The 13,707-nt window shown below is 50.5% G+C and overlaps 1 protein-coding gene across 1 annotated transcript; it reads left to right on the top strand.

Moving 5' to 3' along the window:
• The first annotated feature begins 298 nt into the window (after positions 1–298).
• Ghrhr (growth hormone releasing hormone receptor) lies at positions 299–11,004 on the top strand. The gene is given in 15 exon segments (XM_051202927.1): positions 299–355; positions 968–1,070; positions 1,187–1,294; positions 1,858–1,955; positions 2,860–2,957; positions 3,802–3,934; positions 5,218–5,371; positions 5,679–5,739; positions 6,143–6,212; positions 6,967–7,058; positions 7,590–7,719; positions 8,865–8,906; positions 10,379–10,483; positions 10,605–10,640; positions 10,642–11,004. Coding segments are annotated over 15 exon segments (1,320 nt in total). The 3' UTR covers positions 10,675–11,004.
• The last annotated feature ends 2,703 nt before the right edge of the window (positions 11,005–13,707 follow it).

Here is a 13,707-nt window from a genome sequence, read left to right as displayed (position 1 = left end):
TGGTTGTCACTTCCCTGGTGTCCTATCTGTGTCCTCTGGATTGCTGCTGCAGGACAGGTACACGTAGACACAGAGGCAGAGTGAGGTGTATCGTGGAGCTCAGCCACCCCCTGCTGAGGACAGAGTCCTGTCTAGGGCTAGCAATAACACAATGTCCCACCATTCTGCTCAATATTCAGCTGGGTGTCCCTTCTGTTGGCCCTGCCTACAAAGCTCCTGGGAAGGGGAGGCAACAGAAGGTGCACCTAGGTGGCATCAGTAGAGACAGTCATTAAGGCTGAGTGCAGGCGTCACCGTCATGGACTGCCTGTTGTGGGGTACCTGTGTCCTCTGCTTGCTGAACCTGTTGGGAGTCGTAAGTAGCCAGCTCAGGCCTCCTCTGTTCTTCTCCAGCTGGGTGGTCCATGGCTGTGGCTGGGAAAGTCCTCAGTCTGCTGGCTTCCTACGTTCTTTCCGTGACTAGTCTCAGACTCTGCCTGGAAGTGAGGTGTCTTGGAATAGCTGAGGCCAGACAGGGCCTCCCTGTCACACCTGAGCCTACCCCTCCTAAGAGCCACACACTTCCAGACTGCTACCTGCTTCTTCTCAGGAAGAACCAACATCCTTCTGTGTCCTGTCTCCTCAACCACCGCCAGCATGGATGTTTCCTTGAAGGGAGTGTGGCCAGGAACCCTGTGGGGCCTGAGGAGTTATCTCTTCTAGCTGTGGCATTTCTTTCCTCCCCCTTCTTTTGCTTTCTTTCCTCCCTTTTTCTCTCCCCCATTCCTCCCCCCTTTCTGAACTTTTCCCTCTAACCCACCCCCTCCTTCTTCATGCCCCACTTCCCATCAAATATGCCCTGATTCTGGTGGGACAGATGGGTCTTTCTCAGAATCGGGCCACAGAAACATAGCATATCAGGCTTGCTCTTAGTGCTAGAGAGCCTGAGGCCACCAGTGGGCTTGGCTCATCCTGCCATTTCTCATAGGCACGGGGTCACCTCCACCCAGAATGTGACTTCATCACACAGCTGAGAGAGGATGAGCTTGCGTGTCTTCAGGTTGCAGAGGGGGCCAACAACACCTCCCTGGGTATGACGGGGTAGGGGTGGGTCCTCCCTGATGCTGACATCTCCTCTAGTGCTGCCCTTGACCATGCCATATCAGCTTCCCTCAGAGGTCACTCTGTCTTCTTCCTCTCCACATAGGCTGCCCTGGGACCTGGGATGGGCTGCTGTGCTGGCCCCCGACAGGCTCTGGTCAGTGGGTGGCCCTCCCTTGTCCTGACTTCTTCTCTCACTTCAGCTCAGAGCCAGGTGAGTGGCCTAGGTATGGCAGGGGTAGAGAGCAGGTGGTCCTTTTTGGGTTGCACATCAGTGGCTGGTGACAGACATCCTGGGTTTGACTGTTACCTTCTCTCCTCTAGTGTTTCCCTGAAAAGTTTAGTCATCTTGAGTAAGGACTGATGACGCCAACCTCTCAGTGCCCGGAGACATGGGGGGGGGTCTGTCACCCACCCATCGCTCTCTGGATGTTGCCAGGAGGTAGTACCACACTGAAGAGAGTGGGAAGCACCAACTCCTCCCCCTCCTCAAGCCTGGCTTCCCTGTCTTTTATGCTTTCTTCCTTCCTGCCCGTAGGATGTAGAGGTCCATCATTCCACTCTGTGTGCCTCCAATGAATACTGTTCAACAGGTTTCTTGGAGGCCAAAGGTAGACAAGCGTGGTCTGGGGCCCAGGCCTCTAGAGAGGAGGACTCTTCTCTTCTGATGATTAAGAACTCCTTGTGCACGCCTCACTTGATTGACAGCTAGGGCCGTCTCACCATCTCCTGGGAAAGGGAGGAGTTCTGTAATGAGGCACTCTTGCTCATCTCTAGGGGCTGTGAAGAGGGACTGCACCATCACCGGCTGGTCTGATATTTTCCCTCCATACCCTGTAGCCTGCCCTGTGCCCATAGAGCTGCTAACTGAGGAGGTAAGCGGCTTCCAGCATCTTGGAGGAAGGTGACCACAAATACTGGTAAAGGTGGCAGATTGCTATCTCGGGAGGTGGTTGCCATTCCCACCATTGCCATCATGTGGGCATAGCAGTTACAGGAGTTGTCCAGCAGATGGCAGTAAAGTGCCCAGTGAAAGTGACTCAAAGGCTTTGAGGGAGAAGGGAAGCAGAGGGCAGGGGCTTTAGTTATTTCAGAGGAAGCAAGGACTGCTGGCAGTGATAGGCAAGAAGCACTTGCTTTCTCTAGTCCTCAGCCAGGAGGACAGTGCACTGGACTGTGGCATGGGCAAATGGGAGGAACTCAGGATGTAGTGATTACAAAGACCCCCCTGGCTCTGGGAAGCACACTCACACTGTCCACAGAGCAGGGTCTTCACACTCACAATCCCATTGTCCTCAGCCCTCAGCCCTCAGAGCATAAGTATGGGTATGCTTATCTTTCCGATGCAGATACAGGTCAGAGAGGCACAGGGATTGCTTGAGGTGAACAGTAGAGCTGGAGCAGAGGCACTACCTGGCCCCACTTCACCCCCCCCCAGTTCTGATTCAAATGCTTGGGCCCCAAAGAGCCTTTTCCTGTCTGCCTGTGGCTGTTCCTGGTGTCCTGGATGTCACCTTTAGCTGAGGGTGATTGTGTCATCAAACGGGTAGCTAGCTGGTGTCCATAACCAGGCCTAAGTTCTTGAGCTTTTGTTATTCTCCCGGGAGGTGATGTCTGCCTCCTCTCCCTGCTCCCAGTGCAACCATGAATGCTCACCATCACCACCTGCAGGCTCAGTGCCCACATGGGACTTGGGGTGCCACTCATCAGTGCCGGGCTGTGGTGGGGCTTGACCACCTGCTTGACTGACAGCCTTTCTTCTGCTTCTATTGTCCCCAGAGATCTTACTTCTCCACAGTGAAGATCATCTACACCACAGGCCACAGCATCTCCATCGTAGCCCTCTGCATGGCTATTGCCATCCTGGCTGCTCTCAGGTTTGCCGACCTTGTCACTTGCTTAGTAAGCTTCACTGACTCCCTACTGTCCAGGGGGGAGAGGGACTAAGGCTAGTTCTTTGCCTGGATTGTCTAGAGGGACTCAGAGCTGGGCTCAGATCTAGGCAAGATGACCTTTGCTGACTTCTCACCTTTCCCCCAGTGTGTGGGCCACCTCCTCACATGCCAGCACTCGGTTCTGTGGCCACAGCTTTGCTCACATGGAGCTCAGTCATGTGCTTGCAGTCCCTTCCTTTTCTTGGTGGCCTGGTCACCCTGCCACACTGGAAGCCCAGCTCTCATTGGATTCTAAAAATCCTCCTTGTTCCTGTATGGCACCCTTTGATGGTTGCAACCTTCTGAGCAGTATAGGACTTTTTGGTTTGGGTTTCAAGATTGGGGATTGAACCCAGGGTCCCCTGCATGGGCTCTACCGCCAAGGCCACCCTCAGCCCTTACTACTGGGTGGCAATGGCTTTCCAGCCTTCAGAGGCTGAGTTCCCCACGAGGCTGTGTCTCTCTGATTACCTAGAGTCTTCCCTTGGCTCCGCTGGACTCTGACTGCCTCTATATGCACAATTACAGAGCTATCTGGAGGGTGGGCTATAGTCCCCTTGCTCCTGTACTTGAACCAAGCCCAGGAGGATGCCGGCCTGCTGACCTTGGGGGTTAGACTCACACACCATGTTCACTTCTACTCTGCTCCTTGGATTTGATTTTATTTGATGTGGCTTTGGCTGCTTTGCTTACTTCTGCCTAGCTCCAGGGCCATGCCAGGTCTGTTAACAGCCTGGGAAGCTCTTCTGCAACCAGACCCCTCTATTCATCTCTCCTGTCCCTTCAGGAGGCTCCACTGTCCCCGGAACTACATCCACATGCAGCTGTTTGCCACCTTCATCCTCAAGGCCAGCGCTGTGTTCCTGAAGGATGCTGCCCTCTTCCAGGGTGATAGCATGGACCACTGCAGCTTATCCACTGTAAAGGCTGTGGCTGGAGGGGCTTGGGGTAGGGGGAAAAGGGCAGAGCATAGGCCTGAATGGGCCTGGCCTGTTGCCACACAGGCTGACCCCGTATTCATCATGGCCAGTGACAGTTGAAGGAAGCCTCAAGTTTCCCCCACACATTCATAGATCACAGTGTCAATCGAAGCTGTTCCCTGTTGCCAGGCCACCCTTCCTCTTCCTTCCATGCTCCCATCTAAGTTGGTCACAGCAGTTCCTGTGCCCAGCCAGCCAATTCATTGCCTTTAATGAGTATACAAGACCTGGGTGGAGCTTGGCCCCTCCTTCCAGAAGCACCTAGGGTACAGGAAGCACCCAGGTCTGGGGACTAGTGGGTAGAGAAAGATGAGAACTAAGACAACAAAAGAGCTTCAAGGAGGAGGTGGCCTTGGAGCTGCTCACCAGTGAAGAGACAAGGAGGAAGCTCGCAATGGTAGGAGAGTCTGGGGCAGAGACACCAAACTGGAAGTTGTACAAGGAGGGACAGGGAAAGGCGAGGAGAGGAAAAGAATGGGAACTGAATGGGTTGGAGTTCAAGATCTTTGAAAGTGTTCTGGAAATGAATGGACAAGTGACTCCCCAGAGCAACAAGTGGTCTAATTTAATTAATGAGTTAATTGCTGAATGCGAGGTACACTTACTTAGGCTGGGCAGCACACCAAGTACTTTACATGTATTATCTCCTTTGATCTTAAAATGTCTTGAAAGCCTCACTTTAATCCCATTTTGTTAACAAGGGGCAGATGGCCAGGTCACCCAGGCACACAGTCAGGGAAAGGATAGAGCCAGCTGGGCTGGCTCAGAGGCCGTACTATGGCCCACATAGGTAGGTGAGGGAGCAAGACAGATGGTCACATGTATGATGAGAGCATCCTATATTCGCAGATCAGAGTTGTGCATGGATAACCAGGCCATGGTTATCACTCTAAAGAGGAATTTCAGCTTAGGTAGGGCATATGGCAAGGGAAACAGAGCAGGTCTCAATGACTCCGAGACAAGGCCATGAGCGATCCTGGAGTTCTTCCTTTCACAGAGAGCACAGAGGCTGACGTGGTTTACATGTTTGGCAGAGGGTACACACGAACATGTATGTGTCCATCACTATTATGCTGTCAAATTCCTTTTGGGAAAGCAAAGGAATGGAGTGGTCCAGCCCAGAGTGGAGGGGACCTGAGGGTTTGGGTCTCAGTGGTGTGAAAGAGCCCTAATGGGGACTGAAGTGGGGGCCAATCTCTGAAGCATCAGTGTCCTGCTTTCAGATCCTGTGTAAGGTCTCTGTGGCCATCTCCCACTTTGCCACCATGACCAACTTCAGCTGGCTGCTGGCAGAAGCTGTCTACCTGACCTGCCTGTTGGCCTCCACATCGCCCAGGTCCAAACCAGCTTTTTGGTGGCTGGTTCTTGCTGGCTGGGGTAAGTATCAAGGGATCATTGCTCCCCCCATAAGGGAAGTGGAGGCCGGGAAGGCACAGGGAGTGCATAAAGAGGTCTTTCTCATTGTGCATGTCCCTGAAGCTCAGGGAGGGGAAGGAACTGTCCATAGTACTGTACTGAGCATTGGGAGGTAGACCAGATCTCCCCAAGCCATTGCTAGGTCCACACCACTGCTGTCTGCAATTGGCTAACAGACTAGTGTGTGTGTGTGTGTGTGGGGGGGGTTAAACTCAAAGCAAAGGATGCAGGGGGGCACTTACTTACCCCAGTGTGGTCTCACCCACAGGGCTCCCTGTGCTATGCACTGGTACCTGGGTGGGCTGCAAACTGGCTTTCGAGAACACTGCGTGAGTAGAGCAACTTCTTCATCCCCATGCTGCCAGCAGGGCATGTAGCAGAGCATTTAAGGAGGAGGAGGATAGGACTTGGAGTGTCACAGGCTGCTCGTAGCACAGAGGGGGTAGAGGGGAGGAGCTCAGGCAGAAGAGGCTGTGGGAGCTGTGTATTTCAGGAGAGCGGTTCTGAGCAGGCCTTTTACAGGAAGGGAAATGTGTGGACAAGGATAAGAATCAACTAGCCTTCACTGGGGCTCTCCTATGGAAAGGCAGAGACAGAAGATCAGGCCAGAGGGTGATAGAATGAGGCTGAGGGCTTGAGCACTAGATGGGAGAGGTCTGAAGAAGCCATAGAATGTATGTTGAGGAGGTGCATCACCACTGCATGAAAGAGCACAGGCTGTCTTCTTCCCAGGTGCTGGGACCTAGATGACAGCTCCCTCTACTGGTGGATCATCAAAGGACCCATAGTCCTCTCTGTTGGGGTCAGTCTCTGAGGCCGATGTCTTTTGCTTTATTCAGACAGCCTCCAGGTTTCTTTGCATGGTCCCGCATGGGTGGCGATATAACTACGTGAAGGAAATTAGGAAACGGGTACCTAGCTTCTCTGGCAGCATCTGTGGGCCACAATCCCTGGTTGGTTTGTCAGGTCCTAGACCTGTTTTCTAGTTTTCGTGTGTCTGGCTTGCAGAGTGTCTCTTGTTGGGGTGGTAGTGGTAGTGAATGGCACCTACAGATGAGCATCTCTTGCTGGGTGATAAGTAGTAGTGGATGGTGCCTACAAGTAAGCATCTCTTGTTGGGGTGGTAAGTAGTAGAGGATGGTGCCTACAGGTGAGCATCTCTTGTTGGGGTGGTGATAGTGGATGGTGCCTACAGGTGAGCATCTCTTGCTGGAGTGGTAAGTAGTAGTAGATGGGGCCTACAGGTGAGCACTCAGCTGCTCCTTCTTCTGATGTGGCATGGCTCCCATGAGTGTGTGATTTCTCCCATGAGTGTGTGTCCAGTGATGGGCAGCTGCTTTAGACCTGAGTGACACTGGGAGGTGGCTGGAGGTGGGTGACCAGACCTGACTCTCACCATTGCTGCCAGGGCTGGAGAGGAAAGAGAGTCCCCAGTCTTCCTTTGACTTGCATCTCACAGGCTTGAGGTTCCTAGTCACCAACAGGGCTGAGCTAATCCTAGGCCTCCTAGTGCTGCCTCTGACCTTTGCATTGACTTTCCTGTGCCTCATTTCCAGGTGAACTTTGGGCTGTTTCTCAATATAATTTGTATCCTGCTGAGGAAACTGGAGCCTGCACAGGGTGGCCTCCACACGCGGGCTCAGTACTGGTACTGTGCATGTGTTTGTGTATGCATTGCATGTACACGGACATGCGTGTGTGCGTGTATGCTTGAGTGTGTGTGTGTGTGTGTGTGTGTGTGTGTGGTGTATATTTGTGGAACCCTCATGGAAAGCATTTGAAGGGAATGACATTTGTTTTTGTCTCATTTGGCAGCTATTTATTACCCTGGTCCTGTCCTCTTCCTTGTGTCCCCTAGAGAGATAACAGATCTGGCACCTGCCTCCCATGAGATCACAGTACAGGAAAATGGGACACAAAACTGCCAGTTACCATGGCGAATGGCTGACAAGTGCTGCATCTTTCTCTATGGGGGCCTGGAGGAAGAGATTATATCTAGATGGGGAATTAGACTTTGAAAGATGTATATAGATTCTGGAGTAGCTGGAACAATTGCATGGTCACAGCATTGGAGTGGGTGGGGCCTTAATGTAAAGAAGCCCAGAGATTTGTCAGGAGGACAGTCTCCAGGATGGATGATGGTGGGCAGTCTCATAATCTAGAATTTGTCCTCTCCAAGGCGACTTTCCAAGTCAACACTTCTCCTTATCCCTCTGTTTGGGATTCACTACATCATCTTCAACTTCTTGCCTGACAGTGCTGGCCTTGGTATCCGCTTACCACTGGAGCTGGGACTGGGCTCCTTCCAGGTGAGACCCTACCCCATACAGGCATTCCTTCCTTCCAAGGGCTGTGACAGCAGGCCTTGATTAACTTCATGTTAGGGTGAGGACTACTATTAAACATCATCTGTTCAATTATCCGTCCATCCAACCATCTGTCCATCTTCCATTTACTCTTCTATCTCTCTACTCATACATTCATCTGTCTATTCCCCAGATATTCATTCTTTCACCCATGTGTCCGTCCATCTACCCACTCATTCACGCATCCATCCACCCTCTGTTATCCATCTCAATTCAGCACCATTTCTTCCTTCCAGTCATCCCCACCTACCTATCCATCCACCTACTCATCTATCCATCATTTATTATCTACCCATTGATTCTGTTTTCCTTACCCATTCATCATTTGTTATCAGCTGATTGATTTACCCACCCACCTATCCATCTTCCCATCTATTTTCTTTCTTTCTTTTCTTCCCTTCCTTCCACTTGCCTCATTCACTCCTGCATCATTCTACCCACTCTTAATCCATCCTTACACCTATCATTCACCCATCCATACATATATCAGTACACTTCCTATCCATTAATTCTTCTTTCTACTCATCTATCCTTCTATCCTATGTCCACCCGCATATCTTTCTATTCATCTATCATCCATCTGTCCTTCCTTCTTTCCATACATCTATCCACCCATCCACCCATCCACCCATTCACCTATGTTCTCATTTATCATCCATCCATATACCAATCCTTCCTTCTATTCCTCTTTCCTTCAGTCCACTTGGCCATATGGTCATCCTTCTTTACATTCGCCTGCCCATCCATCCATCCATCCATCCATCTATCCATCCATCCATGTATCCATCTGTCCACCCACCTATCCACCTGTCCTTTCTTCCTCTTACCCATATGTCCGTTCATCCATCCAAACATTTATTCATCCATCTTATCTTTTCAACAGAGTACCTATCATGTATCAGATTGTGTACTCATTAATACAGATTCAAAAACAAAGATGCACAGTGAGATGGGGCTGTCTATACAACCCGGGCAGGCATGACTTGGTATGTCTGGTGCACAGTGACTGATGAGTGATGGAGAAAACAATAGACTGTCACATTTCAAGGTCAGGCCAAAGCGTCCTTCCTTCCTCTTTGATTCCTCAGGGCTTCATTGTTGCTGTCCTCTACTGCTTCCTCAACCAAGAGGTACGTGCTCCTCCCAATGGCTCACCTTTACCCGACAAGTAAAAGTTCTCCCCAGTCTTCTTTTCTTTTGCCCCAGTCCTGTAGATCTCAGCTAGGCTGACTCCCATAATCCTCCACTCTTATGCTCCTTTGTGGGAGCAGGTCCTGAGCTCCTGAATCAATTCTAACCTGAATACTTTCTGAATACCTTGTACACATCCCTACTCTGGCTGGGATAGGTGCTACTACTGAGTATGAGATGGAAGAGGTCTTCCAGGGGTCAGGGAAGGGTGGAGGACAATGTAGATCAGTTGGTGGACAGGTAATGAAAGATCAAAGACAAGAGCCAAGACAGTCAGAGGTTGATATAGAAGGAACTGGAGGAAAGCATCAGATGCAGAGACGGGAAGAGCCAGAGAAGCACAGGAAACAGGAAAAGTCCGGAAGAAAGGGAATTGGGACTAGGAGTTCAGAAGTTGAGGCAGAGGCCAGGCGAACAGACAGAACAGAGGCCACAGCACACACAACAGGAGAAGGCAGGCTTTTGAGAAGAGACCCTGTGGGCTCTCCTCTTGGGAAAGCCTTGCTGTGTGGAGACAGGGAGAATGCACCCGAGTCCAGACCCCCAGGGCTCCAGCAGTGTGCATAGCAGGGTTTCAGATCCTCCTGATGGCCCTGTATTTACCGTGGGTGCTTGGTTGGCCAAGACCTGGCCTACTCTTCCTGTCCTATTTCTCTACTGTTGAGAAAAATCCTTCTTTCCTTCCTCTCTCTCTCTTCTTCCTTCCTTCTATTCTTCCTTTAACCTGCCCATCCATCTGAGTACAGCAGTCCCAAGGGTCCTGGGAGCCCTGGAAGGGGGTGGGGTAAGAAGCAACCCCACTGAGGTGAGTTCAGCCTGGGCAAGGAGTTCATACAGAGAGTAAATTGGGAGGGGATCTGTCTGAGTTGGACACGAGTGTCACTTTTGGTGACAGAGAACTCACTTCCTTTCAATTGCACTTTCTACTTTTGGGGCAGTTCTGGGGAGCTCTTTCTTCCCAGAACAGGAACCAGTGTCCCCTTTCTCTCTCATATAGTCCCAGATTAGCTATCAGGCAGAAGGTCCCTGTTTTCCCTCCATCCCTCAGCCAGACACAGACTGCCCCAGTCCCTCCTCCCAGCTTTCTCTCTTCAGTCATGTTCACTGGCCTCCAGGACTTGAACCTTAAGGCAAGGGCTGATCGAAGTCACCCAGAGAGGCCCATCTGGTAACTGGGCCAGGAGGCACAGAGGGCACCCGTGTGTTCGAGTGGCCTCAGATACAGCAGTGCTGCAAGAAAGAGAAAGTGTTAAAGGCAAATGCCAGTACTCCAAGGAAGGAGGGAGCAGTGTCGTTCAGAGGCTGTACTCGGCAGGGCCCTTGACCAGGCTTTCCTTGCCTGCCTGTTTCTGGGGTCCAGAGGAGGAATGGCAGTGGGACCTTTCTAACGTTCTCTCCCTTGTCTGTGGAGGTGAGGACGGAGATTTCACGCAAATGGTATGGCCATGACCCTGAGCTTCTGCCGGCTCGTCGGACCTGCACTGAGTGGACCACACCTCCCCGATCGAGAGTGAAGGTGCTGACCTCGGAGTGCTAGGCCAGCCATCACCAGTTGACCCTAATCCCTGTACCTAAACTGCCACACCATCTTGGACAAGGCGGTGTTCCCTCCTGTTCTCAGAATCGGCTTTCTCTAGGTCCCTGTTCTTCAACGTCTGACTTTCTCAGTTACTGACTCTGCCCCATCTGTTCTTTCCTCCCATCTAGGGCTATTGCCCAAGGCCCAGAGAAACCAATAAGCTTGTACATGAATGATCCGTGGTTGAGTCAATGTGGCTCCAAAAGGGAGCTCTTGTAGCAGCCATTATTTGCACTTCCGGTGCATTCCTCATCCCTTGGCTCCAGCTGCCTTATCGCCATTTGTCTCTACAAGAATTCTCATGTTTTATTTATTTTGTAAAAGCACTCTCTTTTGTCTTAACCCCCACTCCCATCCCCCTCCTCCCATAGGCCAAGATGTGAATCTTTGCATTTCTATGTGTCTTGCAAATGTGGAGTGTGCCACGTGTCTGTATTTAAATTTAAATAAATGCTATCCATTATGTGTCTCATCCTGCTGCTAGCATTTTCCTCCAGCACTGTGCTTTTAAGAGCTCCGCTGCATTGCTGTGTGTACATCTGGTCTCCTGTTTTGATTGTACCCTGCCACCTGACGCCATTGCCCAGGGGTTACCCAGCCATCCTCCCTCTAGTTGAGCACCCATCTGCTTGTCCTTCCAAGGACTGTAAGACAAGCCTTTCTCTGGGACTCACACCAGGAAGAGAGCCCTGGGGCATCAGTCACCCCCCCCCCCCCCACACACACATATAAGTCTGTAGTGCCAGATTTCCGGCTTGTGAATCAGCACCCTAGCAGCCCTTGCTGTTTGGCAATCCCTGCAGCCACATGAGCAGTTGGCATTCTCCTTCCTTTCAATGTTTACAAGCTAAACGGGTGTAAAGTGGCAGCACGCTGTTGGTCCCTTTTCCCTGATGTCAAACAAGCGTGAACAGCCCTTGTCTCTGTTAGCCTTCTGGGCTTGGTCTGGGAATTGCCCAAATCTCTGTCTTCGGTTGGTCGGAGAGGTGGGGAGTCCCCAGCTTTACAACTTTCTCCTTTGTCCTCCTGTTTTTGTCCTAGTTTGTTACTTTCTTCGTCACCAAGAATAAATACCAGAAAGAAGCAACTTAAGGGAAAGAGGACTTATCTCCACTTATGTTTAAGGAGGTACAGTTCGTAGTGGTGGGGAAGGCAAGGCTGGGGCAAACAGTTCTCACCTGGGACACTGGGCTGGGAGACGGTTGGTTTCATTGCACCAACAGTCAGGAAGGCAGGGCTCTGGCCAGAACGAGACTCAGGCCAGGCTGTAACCCATAATCCCATTCCCCAGTGACCAATGTCTTCCACCAAGGCTTCACTCTGAAGTTTCTACAGCCCCCCCCACTCTCCCCTCCCCACTGACAGTACAATCCAGGGATCAGGTGTTCAAACATATGAGCTTATGGGTGATATTTCCCATTCAAATACTAATCTATGTCCCTCTATGTCTGAACCTACTGCCAACTGCCCTCACTCAATGCACACATCCTTACCCTCCATCTTTCACCTCGCTTCTTGGCAGGAGAAGGAGAAAGAGAAAGAGAGCAGGCTCTGTCCTCAGGGACTTGTTTGCTGACTGATGGGGTGGGGGATTTAATTAGGACAGGAAGAAGTATGCACAGTGTTGTGTCAGCATACAACTCCTCTTCTACTTGGTCTACCACAGCGGCCATGCTCTGCAGAGCCCAGCTCCACCCTAGCCGGAAGCCTTGCCCCCATTGTGTAGCCCTCCTCCTCTCCTCTCCTTTCCTGCTGACCTAAGAGCTCAGGTTTCTCCTTCTATCTAGCCCACTGGTTCTCAACCCCTGGGAGTCAGATTACCCTTTCACAGGGGCTGCATGTCAGATTTCTTGCATATCAGTTATTTACACAATGATTTATGACAGTAGCAAAATTACAGTTATGAAGAAGCAATGGAAATAATTTGATGGCTGGAGCATCACCACAACATGAGGAATTGTTTTAAAGGGTGGCCACATCAGGAAGGTTGAAGACCACTGTTCTAGCCCCTGCCCACTTGGGCTGATGGCCAGGTGCCATTTCCTTTGTTCCAGACTTTGCTAGTGGCTCTGGGATGCCCTGCAATCCTGCTTTGTAGGAAGGATCTGCTCATCCTTTGCGGTCTATCAGGGCTTTCCTATCCAGGCTTCCTTTCCTATGTACTGGGAACAGAAAGGCTAGTAGGCTGGTGCGCAGGTGTGTCTGATGGAGGAGGATGACATTTTCCTCTCACATCCAGGAGGGCTCCTGAGAGGGTGCAGCTGTATGAAGCCCACAATGTCCTCTTACAGGACTCCTGCCTTGGCAGGTGGCAGGCAAATATCAAAATCAGTGTGGTCCTTTCTGAAAGCCACTGTACTTTAGTCTCAGATTACTTAAGTGACTCACAATTATTACCACTATTTGGGGCATACAGAAAGGGTTATAAATAAAATAAAAGCCAGCTAGATTCATACATAAAGACATACATTCCTAAGTTTTCTCGTTTCCTGAAAGTCTTTTTTCCTCTGCATTTCAAAAACATCTTGGTGTCATAAGACATTTGCCAGTTTGCTTCTTTATGCTTAAAAATAATATTCAAAGACAATAATCACATAGATGGATGGTCAGTATCAGTAGTCATTAGGAAAATGCAGATAAATGGTCATGCTTAGGGCAATGAAGAAAACAGTAACAAATGTTAAGGACGTGGAGAGATTGGAACTCACTCATTACTGGTGGCGATAAAATGGCCACAGTGAAGGGAATGTTGCTGCAGGACACCTGCAGACTCTTTTCTTTTTTCCTTACCATGAAGTGTGTAAAGTCTCTATGATGTCCTCCATTTAGCTGATGGTTATTTATGAACCTGTCTTTGGTGAAGTCTTCTTCATCCTTCTCTCCTTCTACCCTCCTCCTCCTCTTCTTTACTCCCTTCTTATCTCTTCCCCCTCCTCCTCTCCCATCCTCTTCATCCTGCTCCTTCAACTCCTTCCCCTTCTTATTAAGTAAATAGCTGGCTGTGGTGACAAACTCTTTCATTAAATTCTTCATGGACATTAAAGGGGGGGGGGTGGGATTCAGAATGAACAGAGATTTCCAGAGTCAACTCTCCTAGACCCAGGATTGATACATCAGATGTAGCTTTCTTGCATGATGATGGCAATGTAATAGATTTCCTG

Source organism: Phodopus roborovskii, unplaced genomic scaffold (assembly GCF_943737965.1).
Source record: "Phodopus roborovskii unplaced genomic scaffold, PHOROB, whole genome shotgun sequence".
Taxonomy (NCBI): Eukaryota; Metazoa; Chordata; class Mammalia; order Rodentia; family Cricetidae; genus Phodopus; species Phodopus roborovskii.
This window is presented reverse-complemented; position numbering and strand designations above follow the sequence as displayed.